Source organism: Coturnix japonica, chromosome 1 (genome assembly GCF_001577835.2).
Source record: "Coturnix japonica isolate 7356 chromosome 1, Coturnix japonica 2.1, whole genome shotgun sequence".
NCBI classification, from domain to species: domain Eukaryota; kingdom Metazoa; phylum Chordata; class Aves; order Galliformes; family Phasianidae; genus Coturnix; species Coturnix japonica.
In genome coordinates, this window is record NC_029516.1 from 42,471,353 (window position 1) to 42,493,363 (window position 22,011).

Sequence of the window (22,011 nt, forward strand, 5' to 3'; positions counted from 1 at the left end):
GCGGCAGGGCGGCGCCCCGCACCTCAGGGCAGCGCAGCCCATCCCGCGCCGCTCCCGCCCGAGCCGAATTTAAACTGCGTTGCTTCTCCCCGCGCAAAGCACTAACGCTGGCCGAGCCCGCGCGCCTCTCCCTTCTCCCTCCCTACAGCCAATAGAAGAGCCGCTTTGTCCCCCTCCCCGCCAATCGGGGCGCGGTTTATTGGCGGCTGCGAGGAGCGCTGTCTGTGCGCGCCCGCTGGCTGTGGAGCTGGTGTGTGGCGCGGGGCAGCGCGTCCGTCCTCCCGCGCTTTGTTGGTGCCTCGTCGGGCGGCGGCGATGCCCGAGTTCCTGGCGGACCCGTCGGTGCTGACGAAGGAGAAGCTGAAGAGCGAGCTGATCGCCAACAATGTGAGCCTGCCGGGCGGCGAGCAGCGCAAGGACGTCTACGTGCAGCTCTACCTGCAGCACCTCACCGCCCGCAATCCGCCCGCCCTCGCTCAGCCCGATTTCTCCAGCGACGAGGAGCGGGAGCCCACTCCCATCGGGGCCAGGGGACGCGGGGCCGCCGTCGGACGGGTGAGTCCCCCCCGTGAGGGCCCCACCTCAGCCCGCCTTCCCGCCCGGCCGCGGCTCGGGGCCCGCCTGAGGCGCAGCGCCTTCGCCCGGCCCCGGGGCGGCCCCGCCGAGCCCGCCTGAAGCGCGGCCCCCGGAGACCGGCCCCACGTGGAAGGCTGTGAAAGAACAGCTTGTTTGTTTTGGTTAATGAAGTGCGCTGTTATAGTGCGGTCTGTTTCATGGAGCTGGCTGCTCCTACGGCTGAGCACGTGTCTGAGAGCCGAGAGCCTCGGCTGTGCTGTTAGGAGCCTTCTGGATGTAGTCCTTAATATGTAGTTCTTAATATATAGTTGTTAATGTAGTGAACTGAAGAGTGAGCAGCTGGTGCCACTGAGTTTAGATATGCGTGATTGTTTTTTCCTTTTTGACTTCTAACAAGTGCATATAAACGCTCATGTATTACTTAAGCGATTGCTTAATTCATAAACGAAAAGTGAACGTGCTGTGTGACCTCACAAAGGCTTTTCGGCTGCGGGAGTTTAGATTCGTGTGACATGACGCTATTTGACTGCATCTGAATGACTCTTTAAATGCTCACTTGTAAAGTAAGAGCAGAGATGGCTCTTTAAAAGAGATTCCGTACTTGAAACTTAAAAAGAAACCAAGCAAAAAACCCAAACGAGACACACCACTTAAGACTTAACACTGAACTCAGCTCTCCTTTAACATAGTGCTCTGCCCGTAGCGTTTTTAAGGTGCTTCCAAGCGTAATAGGATGAGCTCGAATCCAGCGTGTAAGCAGCTTGGGTCGAGTAGGAGTCCCTGGAGATTTTGTTTGTTTTCCCCTCCTTTCCTTTTCCTGGGGCTTGAGCTTAAACAATTAGAGGTGGCTTTTGTGTTGTTTATACAGTGGGTGTTACTCTTACACTTTTGTTAACGATGTGTGAAGGCTCTGTGCCATTCCTGCTGCTCTTGGGTTGATTTCAGAGCAGTAAAGGCTAAAACGTGACAGATGATGCTGGTGGCAGCTGTTTGGATTTGAGTGTCCTGCATCCTATCCCAGGGACTCTGTTATGGAGACGGAGTGAAATATCTTGATAAGATTAAGAGGGGATGGAAGGGAAAGCATTCAGACCTCTGAAACAGGGAACAGAAGATGTGGGGCAGGGGGAAGGTGCTGTGACTGCAAGGCTGACTGGAATTAATAGAAGAATGCTGTGTTTTCTCTAAGTTGCTTTGTAAGAACTGGAAACAAAGGTGGGTTTGGCGTCTTTTCCCTTCTCTGTGTACTTTGTTTTATCTTGTTTATTTCTTAAGTGTGTTCTTAAGGCTAAAAGTTGCTTTTGGGTGCCTTAAGAAATAAGAGCGGTCTGACTTGCAGTGATACAGTAACATGGATAAAAGGGACACAGTTGCAGCGTTCAACTTGTTCCACTTCTATTTACGTTGGGTGGTCTTAGTGTAGGATTGGCTTGATGGTAAACCCGGTGTTGCAAACCTTTAGGGGCCAACTGCATGGGCATCTGCTGTATCTTGGAGCATTCTAAAGTAAAATAATAATAAAGTGCTGCGTAATATAGATTGCAGAAGACTCCTCAGTGCAGATGAGGCAGCCACGGCTAGTGTGAACTTGTTAAAATCCTTCGGATAGATTTGCATCTTGGCCTGCTGTGATCTGTTATTTTTTTAATCTCTTCAGACGTGGGGTTTTGTACTTTAAAGACTTTATAAAACTAAGGGAAACTTGACACGGGAAATTCGCTCTCGCTGAGGGAGTGGAGGGAGAGAGGAAAGGGCCAGAAGCGCATTTAGAGCAAAGGGGTGTTTTGAGAGGAGCGAAGTGAGACCTGTGGCTGCCGTCTCAAGTTAGTGCTTACTCACTCGGAATACCAACACGGCAGCGTGCGGCTTTGTGCTCCCACGCGCCCTGCCTGCTAAGTCCCGTGTGCCGAGGGGCAGCTGGCTGTCGCTTCGCTGCTCTGATGGGCCCGGCCTGCCGGCGCTGTGCCAAGTGCATCGCGGGGCGGGGGCTGGAGGGCGGGGACGGCTGCAGAACCCCTCCTTCCTCGTTCCGCTGGGGTTTCCTCCGAGCGTTTTTGGGAAGCGAGTTCAGCGCAGCCCTCTGCGCGTCTGCGTTTCAGCTGCCTGGAAGGTGGGACTATGTCCAAGCTACCTTTCTCCAAGCAAAAACCTCTATATGCTGGTGATGTGGAGCTGAGGTGGTATAGGACAAGTGTCTTGCATTTGCAGTAGTGTTCTTGCTCGTGCTTGTTTATATTTGCCTTTTTTTTTTTTTTTTTTTTGTTTAATCCTCATACTGCAGTGGACATAGAATCACAGAATGACCGGGTTGGAAGGGACTCAAGGATCATGTAGTTCCAACCCCCTGCCTGGCAGGGCACCAAACATACACCTTTACTAGATCAGTTGCCCGGGCCCCCTCCAACCTGGTCTTGAACACCTCCAAGGACGGGACATCCACGACCTCCCTGGGCAGCCTGTTCAGGGCCTAACCACTCTCCTAGTGAAGAACTTCCCCCTAACATCCAACCTAAAATGTTCCCTCTTTCAACTTAAACCATTTCCCCATGTCCTGCTATTGTCTGCCCTTTCGAAGAGTTTACTTCCCTCCTGGGTGTAGGTTCCCTTCAGGTATTGAAAGGCGTGCAATGAGGTCACCCTGCAACCTTCTCTTCTCCAGGCTGAACAAACCCAAATCCCTCAGCCTGTCCTCATAGGGGAGGTGCTCAGCCCCCTGATCATCTTCGTGGCCCCTCCTCTGGACCCTTTCCAAAATCTCCATGTCTTTCTTTGTACTGAGGGCTCCACACCTGGACACAGTACTCCAGATGAGGCCTCACAAGAGCCGAGTAGAGAGGGGCAATCACCTCCCTATCCCTGCTGACCACCCCTCTCCTGATGGAGCCCAGGATCCCATTTGCTTTCTGGGCTGCCAGAGCGCACTGCTGGCTCATGTTGAGTCTACATACAGGTGATTAAGATGAATGTCTGAGCAGATCCAGCCTTGAAGTAGTTTTGTTCTGCAGAGTGTTTCCAGGCCCTGGAGATGCTTTGGGATGGCAACTTTTTAGGCAGACAATGCTTTTTTTTTCTTTTTAGAACCTGGTGTCTACAATGGAAGTATTTTAGTGTGGTAAGAGCCTGTGAAACTCAATCTCTTATGAAATGTAATGTGGTGCAGCAAATTGCTTGTACTGCACTCTGCTATGCACAGGGTGCTGTCAAATACATGAAATTGATTGGCTCAAAATAAACTTAGATATTGTTTCAAATATTTCACAGGAAAGCTCTTTCAGAGTATTTTTTTAAATGTGAATGCTTCTCTAGATGTGATACTTACCTGAAGTTTTGGATGTGTCTTTGCTATAGCTGTTTATGCCTACCATGCGAGGTAAGCATGTAATGTCTTACAACAGTACTTCTCTGGGCCTCATTTTCTGCTGTTGCCTGGAATATCCAGCTATTCTAGCTGTACTGGTGTGTATAGCTCTGTTTGGTGTGTTGGTTTTGTTTTGGGGGAGGCTGTTTCTCCTGCTTCAGCTCCTGCTGAAGACACCTTTATTCTGCAGGGGAAACTGCTCTGTGTGGGTGCTTATGGTATTGGTTGATCTTAAGCTGGATGTCTGGACGGATGTTTCTAGCTCAAAGGACAAGTAACTACAAAAAGTATTTTTGCCTTTATAAGAGGTAGATGCTGTAAAGAGAATATAAAAAATATTATCTCAATGTTGTTGCCAAACAGGAGCTGTTCGGAGCTCAGACGGTGTAGTTTTTCATGACCTCACTTGTGCTTTTCATGTCTCCCTGGAAGAGCTTCAGTGAAACACAGTGAAATTTTATACTTAGAAAATGGTGATTTGGGAAAGATCACTCAAATGTCTTATCACTTCTGTTGATGAAGGGGTAATGAGGACACTTGGATGTGAGAGGTTTGTCTGTAGGAGACACCGATCTGGTAATGATGGCTTTTTCTTTTAATTAAATAGATTTAAAAGCAATCTAGTTTCAGCTCTTACTGGTATGTTAGGAGTAATATCTGCAGCTGATATAACTGTGCAGTCTCAACTTCTTCCTTGTTGGAAATGGGAAGAATGGTGAAACTGGAAGGTTATGAAGATAAGGACTGTGAATGATGGGGCTGCATGCTTGGATGGGTGAGAGAATGTGAAGTTCATGCACTGCTCAGTGCATCTACTCTGTGTTTCCTGTATGGCTCTATCTCCTGATTGTGATGTACAAATGTGACCCAGAGCAGATTTCAATACCTTACCGTTGAGAGCTTTTAAGTGCTTTGAGGTTCACATCAGTTTCTCAAGCTTTGTCTCCTGGTCAGTGTTCAGCTGTCTGAGCAGAGAGACCATCTGTTAGTTTGATTTCTTGATTTGCTTGTTCTCTGAACTTCTACTCTTTCATCAGATTCTCTGGAAACATCTCTTCACCATGCAGTATTCACGTGATTTCAGGGCAGATGCATTCCATAGAATCATGATTCTGTAATTCCCTTCACTGAGTAAAATGGAATTTAGTGTCTGGGGGTGGAGGAGGAGGTGGTGGTGTAAGTCCATAATCGTATCATTTAGGACTGCTGCCTTACATAGACATCAAAATCTGGCATGTCCTTGCTGGGGGTAAAAGGCAGAATTCTTGAAGCTGACTTTATCAACATTTCTGGATTAACTGCCGTATAATTTCCTTTCCACTATTTATTTTGTTTGTCATAAAGCTTTGTTAATATTGTATTAATGTTCAGACTAAAAATTATACTATGGCAGAAAGTGTTTGTACATAACTGAATAAAAACTGCAAGGGGAATAGATCTCAGTGTTTCAACGTGCAAGCCTGGCAACTGTTGTTAATTATTTTTCCCAAGAGGAAAAAAATGTCACCAGGGATGACATTGTGTAAACTGGAGAGTTAAAGAGCATCATGTTGACATGATTTGGGCTTCCTTAGCCTGTCTTAACCTCATTCAGAGGAATAGTAAAGAAGCCCTGAGCCTTTCTGCTGCTGGTGATGAAGCTGCACCTGCTAGAGATTAAAGCCCTTGAATATCTTAATGTGGGTGCCATTGAACTCAGGATTTGAAAATACTTTTGATGCCATTGCTGTTTGCATAATGACTTCTTGATGATGTTCCTCCTGCCTGTCTGGTGGATCAGTGCAGGTAGCAGTCAGGTCTGTCTGACAAACTGATCTGTGGTTGTTGGATTTCTCATCAGCAGGAATAGCAGAATTGAGGTAAGCAATAGCTTCTAGGTGTGAAGTCACAGAACTGAAACTTTTTGCTCCTTTTCTGATAGTGAAAGAATATGGAAGGTTTCAGTGCGGGCAGATAATACTGAGAAGGTGACCTTTTTCTTACTGTGTTTTCCTGTTAGTGTAGAACAGAGTTTCTGTTTGGAGTCCCATCCTTATAATTCACTTAACCACTTGTTGATGGGTTGATTACTAGATGATCTAAAACTGACTATGACAGATACACTACCAAATTGCTGTCTGTTTGATAGGAATGGATCCCTCTAGTGAAGTATGCTGATCCCCTTCTATTTTTTTCCTAGAAAATGTCCATGACTGGATTTTTTTTTTCCTTAATGCTGCTGGCTCTGGTTGGGATTATGAGATCTTCTGATAAGGATTTGTCAGTCTGGGTCCAGTGCTGCAAGAATATTTGCAGGATTATGGGCAAAGTACCACCTTACTTCAATACAAATCCTGCTGTTTACCACGATTTTGTTTTAAACACTTAAAGTTTTGATTCTTCAAATGGACACAAGATCAGTAAAATGTGGGTGTTCTTTTGCTCGTATCGTTATCATTTCAAGTGAGAAGAAAATTATGAATTTTAAAGCCAGTCCTTTGACCTGCATCCCAGGATACTCTCATGAATGAGCTGTCATGTACAGAAAGCGCAGTGGTACTTGTAGTACAATAACAACAGTGTTGCTGCTGAGATTCGTGCTGTCATATCACAGACAAGACAGGAAGGAATTTTTCTCCTACCTTATGCTTCTGGGACTGATCCTTAGTGGTTAAGTTACAGCTTTTTATTGCACAAGTGAAATCATTTGCTTCTGCTTATCGGAGAATTAAGTATTCGAAAGTAAAGGCTGAAGGCATCATAGAACACAAGATGATCAATGTGCCTGGCTGTAGTATGGAAAGACTCAGATTACTTTTGACTTTTCATTCTCCCATTGCCCTTGTTTTCTGGTGGGACTGACCATTCTGGTGGTTTCAGTTTATGGCAACATGAAGTGATACAGAATAATACAATGAGAAATGGTATTTGGAAGGAAAAGAAATACCAAAGCTACTATTATATGTGAGTTTACTTGCATTGCTGGATCATATTACTGGCAAGTTGCAGTTATGTCTGATGAAGATTTCTGTAAAACATTTGTTAGAACACTGAGTTGTTCTTCTGGTGTGCAGCCTCTCCTGTGGTGTGTATGTGATAGAAATCAGTGATATCTTAAATATGGTTTCCAGCTCTTTAAAGAGGCATTGGAATGTCACTTCCTGTACCATGCTGGTTTCTATATGAAATACCGAAGTATTAACCTGGTTAGTCTGACTGGTGATGTGATGGAGGTGTCAACAGTCTAAACAGATCCTAATAACAAAACACAGCATATGTTTTGAAGCTGTTAAGTCCATGGAGATTCTGTTGCTTTTCAGCTGTTAAGTTCAACTTGCTGGTGTTAAAAACAGTCCAGGTGTTAAAGAAAATCTAAGTTAATTAGGGAGGCAGTTGTATTGGAGAATGTCATACAGTTGTTTAGCTTTAAAATATCAAGACTAAACTTGCATACAAACCAGTGGCAGAACTGGTGAAAATGCTTATCTAGTTACTATTGACTCATATCGATGGTCTTCTTAAAGTCTTATAGTGCTGTCTTAGTAAATGCATCAAGAAAAAAAGCTTTTAATCATAAATGAATGTTACAGCTTATTTGAATTTGGATTTTTAACTTTTTCAGTAAGAAAGGAGGAGACCCTAATAGCCCTTCTGAGCAATCAAGTTGAGTCATATTAAGTGTATTATTTGTATCTGTTTGTGTATTGCAACTTTGAGATGCTGCTTTGAATAAGTTGTATTAGTCGTTGTTGAGCAAGCAATTCCTAAGCATATTTATTCTACCATCATATCTTGTCATCCTCTTGAAGATCTTGGAGCCTGGAAATGTCTATAGTAGCAACATTTGTTCAACTTGGGAAGCCTTTTTAATTCTCTGGATGCTGTGGAAACAGCTAAATTAGAAGTAGCATCTTGGCAGATTACTTTGATAACTAACTGTATGTGGTGATGTGTTTCCAGAGTTGTTTGTAGGATTCAATAGGGCTGCAGTAAGAGCGGTCTAAGGAGATAGAGAGGGTGTTGAAAATGTGGGAGTGTTCTTGGCTTTGCCATTCCCTCTCTCATTTCTTAGCATCATGTAATCTCCCAGAGAATGGAGAGGGGAAATAGGGATTTGGGGAACTTGATTGGGGGTGTGTGGTTACTGAGGAACTACTTCAACAGTGTTAGAGGAAGAGATATTGACCTGCTAGATAGAAGGATAATACAAAAAAAAAAAGCGAATGGGATGTGAATATTTGTAGTTTAGAGTAGTACTGGGTAAATGCTTAGAAGTTTACTTCTCCAGCCATTGGAAAGCAATCCTCTCCATTTGCATACCTGAAATTAAAATGTGGTCAGAATAATAAGTAAGATATTTATTATTATAGTGGCATCTTATAATGGGCATTTCCTTTTATGGACAGGAAACGTGTTTGTATGCAACTTTATAGGTGTAAATGGTTTGAAGTGTTCTGTGTATGCTTTACTTTTAATTGGGAATGGGTAGGAGAAGAATATAATTACTTTTCTAATGGCTCTCTCAGCTGCCTCTGCTCTCAGAATAAAAACGTGTTCTGCATTAACTGGAAACAATCTGCCTTTTATTTTCACAGAAAGCCACAAAAAAAACTGACAAACTCAGGGCGGAGGAAAAGGATGACTTAGATGTAACAGAGCTCAGTAATGAAGATCTTCAAGAGCAGCTTATGAAGTATGGAATAAATCCTGGCCCAATTGTAGGTATGTCAACTAAACTAAAGTGCTGAACAGTCTAAGGCTGTCTGATAGGGTTACTTGTTGGTACCAGTTCTATTGCTATTTTATTTCCACTGAAAATGTTTTCATTGAACTGATTACAATGAAAATGCTTGAAGCATTCCTGTGTAGGCAGATTCACAGTTTCTTCCCTTATGTTCTAGGCTAGCTATACTTGTTCCAACTCCTTTTCTGAAGCTGTACAACTATTAATGATCAGTGCTGTGGAAATTAGGTCTGATACAGAGGTTGAGATCTGGAGCCTGCCTAAATAGCAAGTACATCTTATGTAATAATTTAAGATCCGAGGGCGGAATGAACATGCAACTTTTTCCCTAGAGCATTTCCTACTTTCTGCATTCAGTATTAATGTTTTTCTTTCTTTTTTTTTCTGGTCCCTTAGCTTTGCATTCCATCCTGTGTACTGACCTACTTCAGCAGGGTGGATGGTAAAGAGTCACCACCCCAACTTGATCCCCTGCCTTAGGCACTCCCCTGTGATACAAGATGAAAGGTCCTTGCCTTTCAGATTGTGCACTGGCCTCGTTGCAAGATAATTTGCTTGTACAACTCTTCAGTAGGAGATAGTTTTGTCTAGCACACTGAACCTTCTGTGGAATGTGTTTGAAATACAGTGGAAGTACCAGTGATAAAGTCTGAAGTCGTGTGTGTATTCAGATAGTTTGGTGCTTAATATTTTCTGTTGGCTGTGTCTGAACACCTTCTTGGTCAACCTCTTCCTCTTGGATAGGGCTCAAGGCTCCTGGAAAATTCAAATAACTACACAGTCCCCTAGAAATATGTTCAGATTTTAAATAAAAACTAGTTCCTGTTCCAGGGTGTGGATTCTGTTTCTTGTGTCAGCTTTTTTTTTATGTAAGGAAGGCTTCTTCTCAGAAGGTTTCAGATAAGGCTGGACTTTGCTGTTGCTAGCAGTGCAGGCACTGGTTATTTCTATAGAAATTTTTGTTAGCACAGTCCTGATGTGAATGTATACAACAGCTTTTTGTTTTAACCTAACAGTTGGATGCAGGAAGCAGGAAGCTTTGTTCTTGCTTACACCACCAATGATGGGCTGGATTTGAAGGCAGGGTGAATGTTGAACTAAGAAGAGGGATGTTAATTCTAGGATAATGGGTCTAAGAGGACAGTACTGGAATGGATACTTGCCTTTGCAGTATAAATCTCATTAAGTTTTTGTGAGCGTGACAACTTGTGTCACATTGTGTGAAACAACATAAAAGCAGATTGAGATACCCTTCTGTAAATGAATGTACACAACAGTAGATGTACCAACAAACACATCTCAGCTTGTCAGAGCTCTCTTGAACCGAAAACTCAAGCCTTAGAGGTACAGTTATATTCCTAGATATATATGCTGTGGGTGTACAGACAGATGGAAAAATAGGGAATATGTGTATGGAAATTCCTGAGGAATATATAACAATAAAGTTCTAGCAGTCAGGTCAAGAAAGACCAAAACTGCATCTCTAGCATGTATCCTTTGCTGCAGCTACTACAAGGAAACTTTATGAGAAAAAGCTGTTGAAACTGATGGAGCAAGGTCCAGAACCGAAGACACCAATACCTCTCCCAGTGATTTCTTCAACTACTGAGAATACCAGACAGAATGGAAATAATGATTCTGACCAGTACAGTGACAATGAAGAAGGTAAGCCCGAAGCAGAACTTGCATGCAAACTGTTTGGTTTATGTATGAGTAATACTTAGAGTAGAAGAGAGATCTGAAGAGAGCATGATCTGCTGTTTATTGAGGTTTAAAGATACTGCAGTAGACCATGCTGTTTGCATACTTCTTCATGGAGTGCTAGCACAGTGACCCAGGAAGTGTTCTGGGAAATGAAATGTTAATAGTAGGCTGCTCCTTTCTTATTTTTACAGATCTGAGCCTGTAAACGTGATGTGTAGAAGTGGGTATGAAGTGGTCAGTGTTCTTTGTAATTCAACTTCGAGTTTCGTCTTATGATGCAGAGAGTAGTTACCTTTATTTTGGGTTAGTGTGTCAATATTTAAGTTTATGCTTACTTCTAAACACAGTTTAATTTCTTCATATGATAATTCCTATTATGCCCTGTTCCTAAGGGACCTGAAGTGCGTCAACTGATTTATTTCTGTGTGTATAGTTCCTACTGTTTCAATATCAAAAAATGATATGGTCTGGAGAGGTAGAATCTAAAGCATACCATGTATCTTACAAAAAGTAATGGTATAAGTTTTCAAGGAACATCACTTTGGTTAAAGTAACTGCACTGTGATACCAGTTTGTAAGTGGAACAGTTGAATTGGTCAAAGGTTGTGTGAATTATATGATTTTTTTGTTGTTGCTGTTCAGATCTCATATCCCTTGGATAAGTTAAGGTTATTCTTCAGAAGACTGTTCTTCATTGGAGAAACTTAACCTGTACTTGTCAGGTTGTTTTAAGGAAATAGTAGTTCATAAAGTTTTATGATATCTCTTCAAATGAATTTTATTGCACTAATTTAAACCAATTGCAGTTTATCAATTGGTAGTATTATAGAAACCAGTTATTAAAACTCATTACAGATCCAAAGGCTGAGCTGAGGCTTGAGAGGAGAGAACCTCTGAAAGGCAGAATGAAGGCTCCAGTAGCACTCAAACAAAGAAAAGTCGTTGAGCACAACCAGGTATGTTTCATTTAGTGGCATCTACAACAGCTACTAACTTCAGTCACTGAATGTAATCACGTTTGACTGAGTGGTTTATGCTGTTCTTAAAAGTAGTAGTAGTAGTGGTCTTTGTTTTAAGAAAGCCTATTCTAATACAGCATGAAAATCTTGTGAATTAACTACATCTGCTACTTTTTGCCTGTTAGTGTTCAAGATCATGGTCTGCTACTTGTCCCGCTTGCCAGTGTCTGTAGCTCACCTTTGAGGGAAAACTCTAGGCAGCCTTTACATGTTTAGCTTTCAAAATCTGACAGGTAATAGGTCAGAGATACTGATGTTCAGTTGTGTATTTATAGACAACTTGATAAAAGGATCGATTTCTCAGAAAAAAATCTGAATTTCTTTTGCGAGGAATATGTTTAAGTAGTGCCTATCTATAGATAAAGAGCAGTGTGCATACATTGGTCTGTTGTAATTGTGGTTTAGATAGAACAATCTATAAAATAATGCAGTTTTGTGTAGAAATACTTTTGTATATGTACACATGCAATATCTCTATAATATCTGTATAGTACTTTTTCCTCAGCCATACATGTAGCAGCACTGTTAGAATACACATCAATGTATTAGAAAGCTTCTCCTTAGAAAAATTGTTTTTAATTTCAATGTATGTACCTCTTGTCCTTTAATACTACTATTAGTTCTCTTGACCAAAGGGGAATTTTACAGAAGTGCTTCAGGCTTTCAAACTGCTGACTAAATACTGGATTCAGTGATTGGTGGCTGATCTGTTCTTACGCTGTGACCGTGTCACTGAATATCCTGCTGCCCAGCTTAGATTACTTAGGATATTTACAGTGTTACTCATCTGACCAATAAGTAGCGGAGTTCTGCTACATTAAGAACTTGTACAGAAAACATTCAAGAAGGGAGAGATCTGACGTTAATAGCCTGGTAGCAGATAAGAGTATTAAGAGACTAGTCTTTTCTCAAGATTGTATAGAATGATAAATACCATATTGTTCATATTTAGGTGGTAGATGTGCATGCAAGCATGCTGTATTTTGCTATGGGTATTACCTAAAGCAAGTAATGCACAGCTCTGTGGGTTACAGTTACAGAGTTCCTCAGTTTCTTCTGCTTATATTTCACTGTGTTCTTAGGGGTGCAGACTAAACATATCTTCTACAAAACAACCACATAGTTTAACACACAAAATCAAGTTATTCAATGTGACCTCATGATGGTCTTTATAATGGCCATCAGAATCATAAGGTTCTTCTGTTTTAGGGATTATTCTTTTTCTAAGTCACTGTCCATCCAGAAAGCCCTGCTAGCTTCAGTGTGGTGGAAGTATTTAATTTGGCTGCCAACAAATCTTTGTAATCTTAGATACTTATTTCCTTTTTTATGTGTTTGTGATATTTTAGGCGATGAGGAATTTTTCAGTTTTTGAATTTTGCTGTAATAATACTGGGTTTTTACTCTTAATTTCTCTTACAATCTTTCACATGTGGTATAGATGTAATATTTTTGCAGTCTGCATATTTTAAATACCAGTAGCTAATCAAAGGAGTATCACTTGAAATGCTGTCCTCGTGGGTTAGTAAAAATAACAAATTCAAGAACTCTCAAGTTTGTTAAACCTTTTGCCTTTAAACTCATGACTGCTGCTTTAAATAAATAAATAACAACACCATCACCTAATAGTTGCTTGAAGCAAAACTCAAATGTTTTGGGCTGGCAAATAAAACTGGAAGATTTGGAAGATGGTGACCTTTACTTCTTGTGAAATGGGATCTCTATATTGCAGATAATGTGTCAAATGACCATACTCATTCTGCAGAATTAGCTGCAACTCCTGTTTGTTGTCTGGCATTGAGTCAGAGATTGAAGCTCTTGAAGAGTGGTGGGGCAAAACTGGTTGGCAGTGCGGTGTGAACAACTTATTGGTCACTTATGCATCCTATGCTGCACTATTTTTAGAGTAGGTATGCACAACTGGAAGGGCTGCCATCTGATGCTGAAGTCTTGGTACTGGTGGATGTTAGTGTTTTTTTTTTATGAGTGCAAATAAGAAGTCTATGGAAGCTGGTGTAAAAAACAGAGGAGAAGCTGAGGGGAGGCATTGACTTGTCCTATCATCTGGGGAGCAGCAATGGACTAGATGAATTTGAGTCCTGCTCCTAGTGCCTAATTGCCTCCTCATAGTGAACTAAAGAAGTTGGAAGAAAACACTGACTTTGAATGTGTTCTTTCAATCAGGAAGGTGGATATAGAGTTAGAGGTCAAAAATGTGAGTTTAAGGCCACATATTAGGTGAGAAAGAGGTGGACTAAGCCATGTGAATGCTAGGGAGTCCTTAGAGCTCAGAACTACTTGCTCTTATGGCATTTCTGCAGTGGCATTCTGGATATACTGTGTTCCCCTACTCTTCTTTACTCTTTCTATAATCTAATGACTTCCTGGTTATCAAATACATGTGTTGTAGCTGCTGACATATACATCTATTGTGTGTATGCCATGTGAAAAGCATAGAACTGTTAGTTCGCAAGTGATAGTTCAGGTAATATCATTATCTGTGTCAGTTGAATGCATTCTCTGAATGATACTTCTAAACAGTATTGTGTCTTTTTCTGACAGCATACCAGGGTACAATCTGAATATTACACTTTAATGGTGTTTATTTACTTCAGGTATTTGTGGGATAAGCAGAGGACACCTGTTCAATTAGTGGTCTATTAGTGGTTCAATTCTGGTCTACGGAATAGGCTCTGCTGAAGTTGGGATGGGACTCATGCAGTACACTCAGTCATTTCCTGTATTTTTCATGCAAGATTTCCCTGGTACTTAAGACATAACTTTCAACCATCTGAGGAACTCAGCACATAGGTTCTTATTTACTGAAGATTTCTTTAGGAAAAAAAAGTTCCTAGTAAAACTAATAATGGAGAGCTCCCTCTGGAGCTTGTCTTGTTGCATTCTTGAATTGAATTTGAGTTGAACTTCTCTGAGATTACTATTTTTTTTCCCTAAAGTTTCTGAGGAAGAACCCTCAAATAGTAAGTGACATGACTGAATGTTGCAGATTAGGCCTTTCTTAATGGGGGATGTGAGAAGCTAGTATCTAGTGAATGTCTAGATTGGGACTAAGGAGACCTTTAATCAAAAGTCGGTTTAAATTTGAAAGAGTATCAGAGGCATAGGCTGAAATATATAGATCTGTATGAAATATCTGAATCTATTTGGACTTGAGATCTGTTCCGAAAAATATATCGTTCAGTTATCAGTCTCTCAGTGACTTTGAAGCATAGCAAAACACTTGTGCTCCCTCTACTGGTTATGTAGTAGCTGTAATAATTCAGTTAAAAATTATAAAGCTGCTCAGTTTCTAGTTTCACTAAAGTAACTTCAAAGATACAGTTGGGAAACTGAGAAGGGTGGTGTTGTACTTTTCTACCCCTTGGTAAGTACACTTCAGCCTATTCTCTGAATACATTGTTTTGTGGGCTAATTCTTCCAGTGAAGTTAATTTGCTGTGCTGGTCTGTTTAACTCCCGCCAACACCAAATATAGCTTTCAAAAGTTTGATAATGCACCAGTGGAAGAGATACATAGACTTCGTTATCAGCAAGGGATTTTTCTGATTGTTCTTAATTAAACAAACAAAATCTTAGGTCTATTTTAGAAGAAGCAGGATGTCCCTCATCTCCCTTTCCTTCTAGATTTATGCTTGGAATTAGATTTGAGGAAGATTTTAATTTAAGCATAAAACTTGCAGTAAGGCTATGGGGATTGATGTGTATTTACTACTGGCTGTGAAAGTCTGACACTTCACTATTACTTGGGTTTACTATGAACTGTCTTAAGCTGGGTCATTTTAACCTACAATTAAGGGAGAAGTGAGTGACATTTATCACTGTGGAAACTTCTAAGATTATAAAAACATCTCCCTCTGTCTGGACATGAGATCTTGTTGATGTGCAGGTGTCTATGCCTGAACTCTCTGCAGGAGAGAATAGGTTTGTGAGTTGGGCAGGTTGTTGCATTCTGCTTGTGATCACAAGTTTTCTTCTTTTTGTAGGGATGTAATGTAACAAGCCTAGAAGTCAGCATATCCACTGTCTGATTTGGCAGTACTACTTGAAGCATTGGTTATTTCATACAGTGAGAAGGTTATCAGTTTTTACTGTTAGGTATTATCTAGTTGGTTCAGTATTTAAAAAAACAGTTAATTCTAACCTAGGTATTGAGGTCTTCGGTGCCTGTGTAGCTAGTTGGATGTTACTGAATCTAAGGTTGCTGGGTTTCTTTTGTTTGTTTTTGGTGTGGGGTTGTTTTGTTTTTAGTTCTGGATATATTTGTTCTGGAGTACATATGCTATTTTGGTTGTGTGCAGCCAATGTTGAGAACTGGCTTTCATGTATTTGATCATGTGTTTGATACTTGAATAGACTTATTCTCAAGATGGAGTTACTGAGACTGTCTGGACAAGTGGATCTTCAAAAAGTGGACCTCTTCAGGCATTTACTAGGGAGTCTACAAGAGTGTCAAGAAGAACACCAAGGAAAAGGGTGATGAGAGGCTTATTATAATAGAAAAGCATTTTTTTTCACTATTAGGGTCCCAGTGGCTATTTTATTCAACTGTTTTCTTTTGTTTTAAACAAACAGGTGGAAGCTACAGTACAGTTGCCTGTAGATGATGCTGTTATGTCAGAGAGTACTCCCATAGATGAAACTATATTGACTGCAAGCAACGAGAGCCTAGTAAATATGCTTAGTAAATATATTTAATGAATAATACAAGTAGTATTTTTTCTGTAATATACCTTTTATAATATGTCTTTACTGACAGAATTGTTTTAAACAGGCTGTTTTTAAAGAAAGTAGGACTTCTTTTATTCAGTAGTCTTGAAACCATATGTTCAATAGCATATTAGCGCCTAGTGGTGCTCACTTTGAGATGGGACTAGGTAGACACATGGTTTCATGTTTTTGGGGGGAGGGCTGAGAAGATCTGCTTCAAAAGCTTAGATCTCTTCTTAAATTAAGTACATATAGAATATCTGCTTTAGAGCTTTGCTTTTCTTGTGAACTAATTAGCTTCTATGTTTCTAAGTGGCTTAAAATAAACTATTTAGACTAAGCATTGTATTTCCTTTACTTATTTCAGAGTATCTGTTACATAACTTTCAGTGAATTACTAACATGCACATATTTGATGCAGATAAGGGTTATGTTGCTTAGTTTTGTCTCCCTTCCCCATTTTACTTTGTGTTTTGGTTAATTCTGAGTTTGAACAATTTTGAATCTCGGCAGGTTGGCAATAGGGTGCCTGGAAATTTCAAGCATGCAGCTCCTACATTGTCAATAAGTGAACCCACAGACATGCCCAGAAGAACACCAAAGAAACCACTGATGACAGCTGAAGTAAATTAAAACTTAGATTGTTATTGCTTACTTTCTTTGAAGAAGGTTCTTATGTGTATGGATTTATTCTGTAGTATAGAAGGGGTGGAGGGTCTTGTTGCCCAGGAGGCATGATCTTGTAACTAAACTAGCGTTGTCATATGACATCAAAAAGAGTATATATATATATGCATATTTTTATTTTATTTTATTTTATTTTTCTTATCCTTCCTTGTTTTTGTAAGGTGGAAATAATCCTCTTTTGGACTATTATTTCATCTTATGTTGTACAGAATGTACTTTTTTCTTTTAAACTACATGAATAGTTCAAAGAGTGGCATTATCTAGCTAAGTCAGCATATCCTGGGCGGGGAAATGCCTCAACTGAAGGACTGCAGTGGTAGGACTACTTGAAATCCAAAGTCAAAGTTTAGAAAGCAACTGTAGGTTTCTATTAGCTGTCAAGTAAGAAAACTGTTCTTATACTCTGTTAGCCTATTCAAGCTGTTGAGATTATTTGGATACATGTCTAAAAGCACTTGAGAGCATGTGATTGTAGTTGTTAATGTAGTACTGGATTACTGTTGAATGTTACATTACAAAATAATACTTGGCTGAATTTAAATGGAGTTAATTGATCCATGTAGACATTGTACGTAAAACTTGTATTAACGCTTGTGAAGCCTGCTCTACCAATGGATCTGAGATTTATGAAAAAGGCTACTTCCTTTGTTTATAGTAAGAACGACTGCAGTTTAGGCTTAATTGTCAAATAAGAAGGTTGTGGGAAAAGTTGATGTTTTATTTCAAACTGCATAGTATTTCACTGTACTATGACATTGTCTGTTACAGCGAAAAGAGACAGATTACCCACACCAATTCTTGTCTAATCACGTTGGCCGCCAACAATCCTGTGATGTGCTCAACACAGCCATGATAGAGGTGATTGGTTAAGTTTTTTCCATCATCTAGATCATTGGCTCGCAGATGTATTGTATTTATGACACATTCTTTATCTTAAAGGAAACTGAGGAGAGCAGTGAATACATTAAGACACCATACGTGGCCAGACAGCGTCCAATAATTAAGGTTAACTAAAAGTTCTTAAATGTCACTGGGTGGCTCAGATGCTTCCTTACAAACTGCACATGGTTTTGGACACTGAGATAGTTAAGTGGGAGCCTGCTATTATGAGGTTTGTTAAGCTTATAATGGTTTTTGTTTTTCTAGGTGCCAGAGAGAACTCCTACAGAAGAACGAAGAGTAGAAAGGGATATTCTTAAGGAAATGTTCCCTTATGAAGTATCAACACCTACAGGAATTAGGTATTGCTGTGGCTTAGGTGGGGGGGGCTGTTTCTCATTTCTTAAGAACTATTTAAGCTGAAAAGGGTCTGTTGATTAATATTGCTAGATTTCTGAGGAGCAGTTTTGCAATTCTGACTTAGTGGCAGTTGAGACAACTGTTGAGCTCTTCTGTTCTGCATACATAGTTTTATTAGCCAAAAAAGCCTTTTCTTCACTTAAAGTGAGGGAAGCAGGGGAATAATAAGGTAGCATTATAGCAGTAACTACTGTAGCAACTTGTTGGAGGTTAAATGGAAGAGGCCACTCTGTGGCTCCTACTATGGCTAGATACAACTGTTTTAGCCCCTGCTGTTAGTTAAGAGAAGGTCTCCCAGCATAGATTTGAGACTTCTTTTTGAAAGCGAAAAGTAATTTTCCAAGTCTTTTTCTGTTATGTAAATGATCCTTTGTGGTCAAGCATCACTCTTTGTGTGAATAAAGCTGGCATTGTGAATAGAAGGACTAATATTGCAAACTCAGTACTTGAACAAAAAACTGAAATAGCTCTCTGGATAACTAAGCAGTTGACAGAGCTGACTCCCCCTTTTGGAAATATTGGCTGCTACTGCATACTGATATCTGAAATTGAGTGGGGGCTGTGGAGTCATTGCTGCATTGGAAATCTTCCTAAGTTCATTAGGAAGCAAAAGATGACAGAGCAATGGATAGTAAAATGAAACAAAGAAAATGCAGTGTAATTTCTAAGAAAAATAGTTTGGGTGAGACTTAATTCAGATAGGTTAGTAATAATAGATTCTTGCAGTGGTTTCTTAATCCTTACTGCCTCATCACTTTGCTCTTTGCACTGATTTGGACATCAGTGATGTTTTAATGGCCTGAGGCAATCCTAAGTTTAGAGGTCCTGGAAAGACTGCAAAACTGATCAGTTAAGATACAGGTGCAGATGCTTCCTGGCATTTTATTTCTTGTTGTAATGGGAGTATGTGGGTAGGCCGACATAAAATGGCACTTGAGTGTTTTGTTTTTTAAAGGGATATTTATTTGAACTCTGAACAGTTAACCTCAACAATTGTAATGGTACATGCTAAAGCACTTATAGACAGGCATTTGAGAACAGGCTGAGGGAGTTGGGTTTGTTCAGCCTGGAGAAGAGAAGGTTGCGGGGTGACCTCATTGCAGCCTTTCAATACCTGAAGGGAACCTACACCCAGGAGGGGAGTAAACTCTTTGAAAGGGCTGACAATAGCAGGACTAGGGGAAATGGTTTTAAGTTAAAAGAGGGAAGATTTAGGTTGGATGTCAGGGGGAGTTCTTTACCTAGGGGAGTGGTATTAGGTCCTGGACAGGCTGCCCAGGGAGGTGTGTGGATGCCCCGTCCTTTGGAAGACAATCGTTGCCTTTCAAGACAGGCCTCTCCATCGCGACGGGAGCGGGGCCCTGTGCACCTGATCTAGTAAGGTGTTATGTATATAGGTGCCCTAGCCAGGCAGGGGGGTTGGAACTACATGATCCTTGAGGTCCCTTCCAACCCGGGTCATTCTGTGATTCTGTGTTTTCAGGTACTCTGTTCACTGGAAGTAATTTATAGTTCTTCAGTTATGCTAAAATTTTCTTGTGTACTTTAGATGGTTTTTTTAAACACATGGGTGCTTTTGTTTTCTAATTAACAGTGCTAGCTGCCGTAGACCAATCAAAGGAGCTGCTAGCCGGCCTATCGAGCACACTGACTTCAAACTGGATGAAAGTTTCTATAAGTATGCTCCAAAATACAGTACCTCCAGTGACATCAAGTCTGAGAAACCTTCGACGAAAAAAGAACGCTCCGTTCCCCTGTGGATAAAAATTCTTCTCTTTGTTCTTGTTTCAGTCTTCTTGTTTTCAGTTTATCAGTCTATGGAAACTAATCAGAGAAATCCTTTCGCTAAGTATCTGCATATGTTCTCTCAGGACGGTGCCAAATGAGTGTCTTTCTGAAAGGCACACCCCATTTTGATCTCCTGTTTTTAATTATAGAGAACTCTCCTGCCCTCTCATTGGCTCAAGGACTACTTAAAAATAATGTGATTGGAACCTGATCAATTGGATAAATGAAGCAAACTAATAAATGGACACTGGTAACTTTCTGGACTTTGGACTAGTAGACCACTTTGCCATAGGAGTAACACTTGGTGTTTTTATTTTAGGTCTTTGAACTTTTGTAGGCTTTATTTTTTTAATGTGGACATCATTTAAATTCATTTATGAGAAACTGTATATTTGTTTTTGCGGGATCTTGGAAGCTGAGAAGGGCAAAAATGTACTAAAATGTGAAGCTGTGTTTTTAAAGCTTTTTTCATTGTACAGGAAAGAAGTTGTACTTTTGTCTTGGTAGATCTTGATAGATGATGAAGGGGAGATGATTTTATAACAGGTGAATGAGGGAGATGCATTTTTGTATGCATTTATCAGTAACAAATTAACTGAATTGGATCTCTTAGGATATAGGGAGAGTACAACAGCCTTTTCTGTAGGTTACTGTAACTTTTTAGTAAATGTAACTGTAAACTTGTTTGCATTTCTGTAAGAGTCTTAGTATCATGTTAGTAACTGTTTAAGTGTAACATTTAAATGTATCACTTCATTTCAGTGCTTACAGTGTCGTAGGAGTTCAATATAAATTGGCCACGGATGTTTTAGAGGCACTTATTTATTAGTAATATGCGTGGAAAATAAAATTTGCATCAAATATAATTTGCTACTAAATACTTTTTTGGGGTAAAAGTTGTTATCTAAGGTAGTCTAAAAATCCAACTTTTAGCAGTGGTCTTTTTTCTTAATGTGAGGTCTCTCCATCACAGCTTTGTGATTATCTTTGAATATTCGTGTAGAGAGGTATTCTCAAAGTGTGAAGATTCCATATGAAGTTTTTATTCTTATATGAAGAGGGCATTGCTGCATTTTCTTCTCCAATTTCATCTTCTGAGGTGAGATTTACTACATTCATGCAGTTGAGTATTTTTCTCAGTGGAAGCATGCGAAAACACTCAATATTGTGTAACTTAGTTGAGCAGGCAGCTGACTTCACTACTACCGATGAGCAGTGATAAGCAACAACTCTTAAATTGAATGTATTCATTTTGACGCGCTTAAACCTGCAGCATCCAGACGTTCGGTCTCATTGCTTCGTACAAAAATGCAATAAAATCATACTTATTCTTGAAGTGCTACTTATGAAAAGCTGAGAACTTTAGTTAATGGTCTATTTTTACTATAGGTACAATTACTGTGTAGATTAGCTACGGGAGAACGTTACTTTCTGTGACCTCTGGGACAAAGATGGTAATTTGTAGCAAAACTATAGGTTTCTTCTGTTAAGGTTTAATGTTTGTTTGTTTTTTTTTCCTTTTATCCGCTTTCCGAGTAATCCAAATAGCTGAACTTATGTCCATCCTATAGCAAATTGTAACACGTGACATTCACTTTTTTTGGTGTCAAAATGCAGAAAAATAAAAATGATTTTAATGTGTGTGGATTTTTTTTTTTCCTTATCGAAATAAATGCATTGCTGGAAAGAAGAAAGCAAAAGAAAGATGACCTGTGTGTCAGTGCTTGTGTTCTGTGCTGCTGTGTTATTTCGTGTTTATGAAAGTGGATTATTCTGGTAGTAAAACTAGAGTGGTTCGTATCAATAGGTGATAAGGGAGAATAGCCATAATGGTCCAAAGCATAGTCATGAAAGGCTGTTTCCTATTGCTGCCTATTGTGGGCCAGGAATCGGATTCACTCCATGTAATTGCAGGCTATTGCTGTTTTATTCCATGTCTGGGAGAAGCTGAAGGGATTTTCTGCATAACTTAAAGGCATTTAGCAGAAATGTAAGTTATTCCTGTACTTCCACTGGGATGTTAGACTCTGCCTTGTTAACAGCGCAGAGGTTAGAAGTTAATTGTCAGCTAAAGCCAAGTGCCAGGCTGTTCTACAGACTAATTTCAAGTATTAGTACTGGTTATGTGTC

At 40.3% G+C, this 22,011-nt stretch overlaps 1 protein-coding gene across 8 annotated transcripts; it reads left to right on the forward strand.

The window, feature by feature from the left end:
* Window positions 1-184: 184 nt before the first annotated feature.
* On the forward strand, window positions 185-21,524 carry TMPO (thymopoietin). Of its 8 annotated transcripts, none has more exons than XM_015858877.2 (11): window positions 185-555; window positions 8,509-8,635; window positions 10,164-10,322; window positions 11,217-11,317; window positions 15,754-15,873; window positions 15,973-16,068; window positions 16,621-16,731; window positions 17,563-17,652; window positions 17,734-17,799; window positions 17,941-18,035; window positions 19,688-21,523. In XM_015858877.2, the coding sequence occupies exons 1-11, from the start codon at window positions 316-318 to the stop codon at window positions 19,977-19,979; spliced, it is 1,497 nt and encodes a 498-aa protein (XP_015714363.1). In that variant the 5' UTR covers window positions 185-315; the 3' UTR covers window positions 19,980-21,523. The 8 variants fall into 8 exon arrangements, with proteins under 8 accessions (XP_015714363.1, XP_015714371.1, XP_015714380.1 ...); XM_015858919.2 differs by lacking the exon at window positions 185-555 and adding an exon at window positions 1,110-1,139; XM_015858885.2 differs by lacking the exon at window positions 17,734-17,799.
* Window positions 21,525-22,011: the final 487 nt, after the last annotated feature.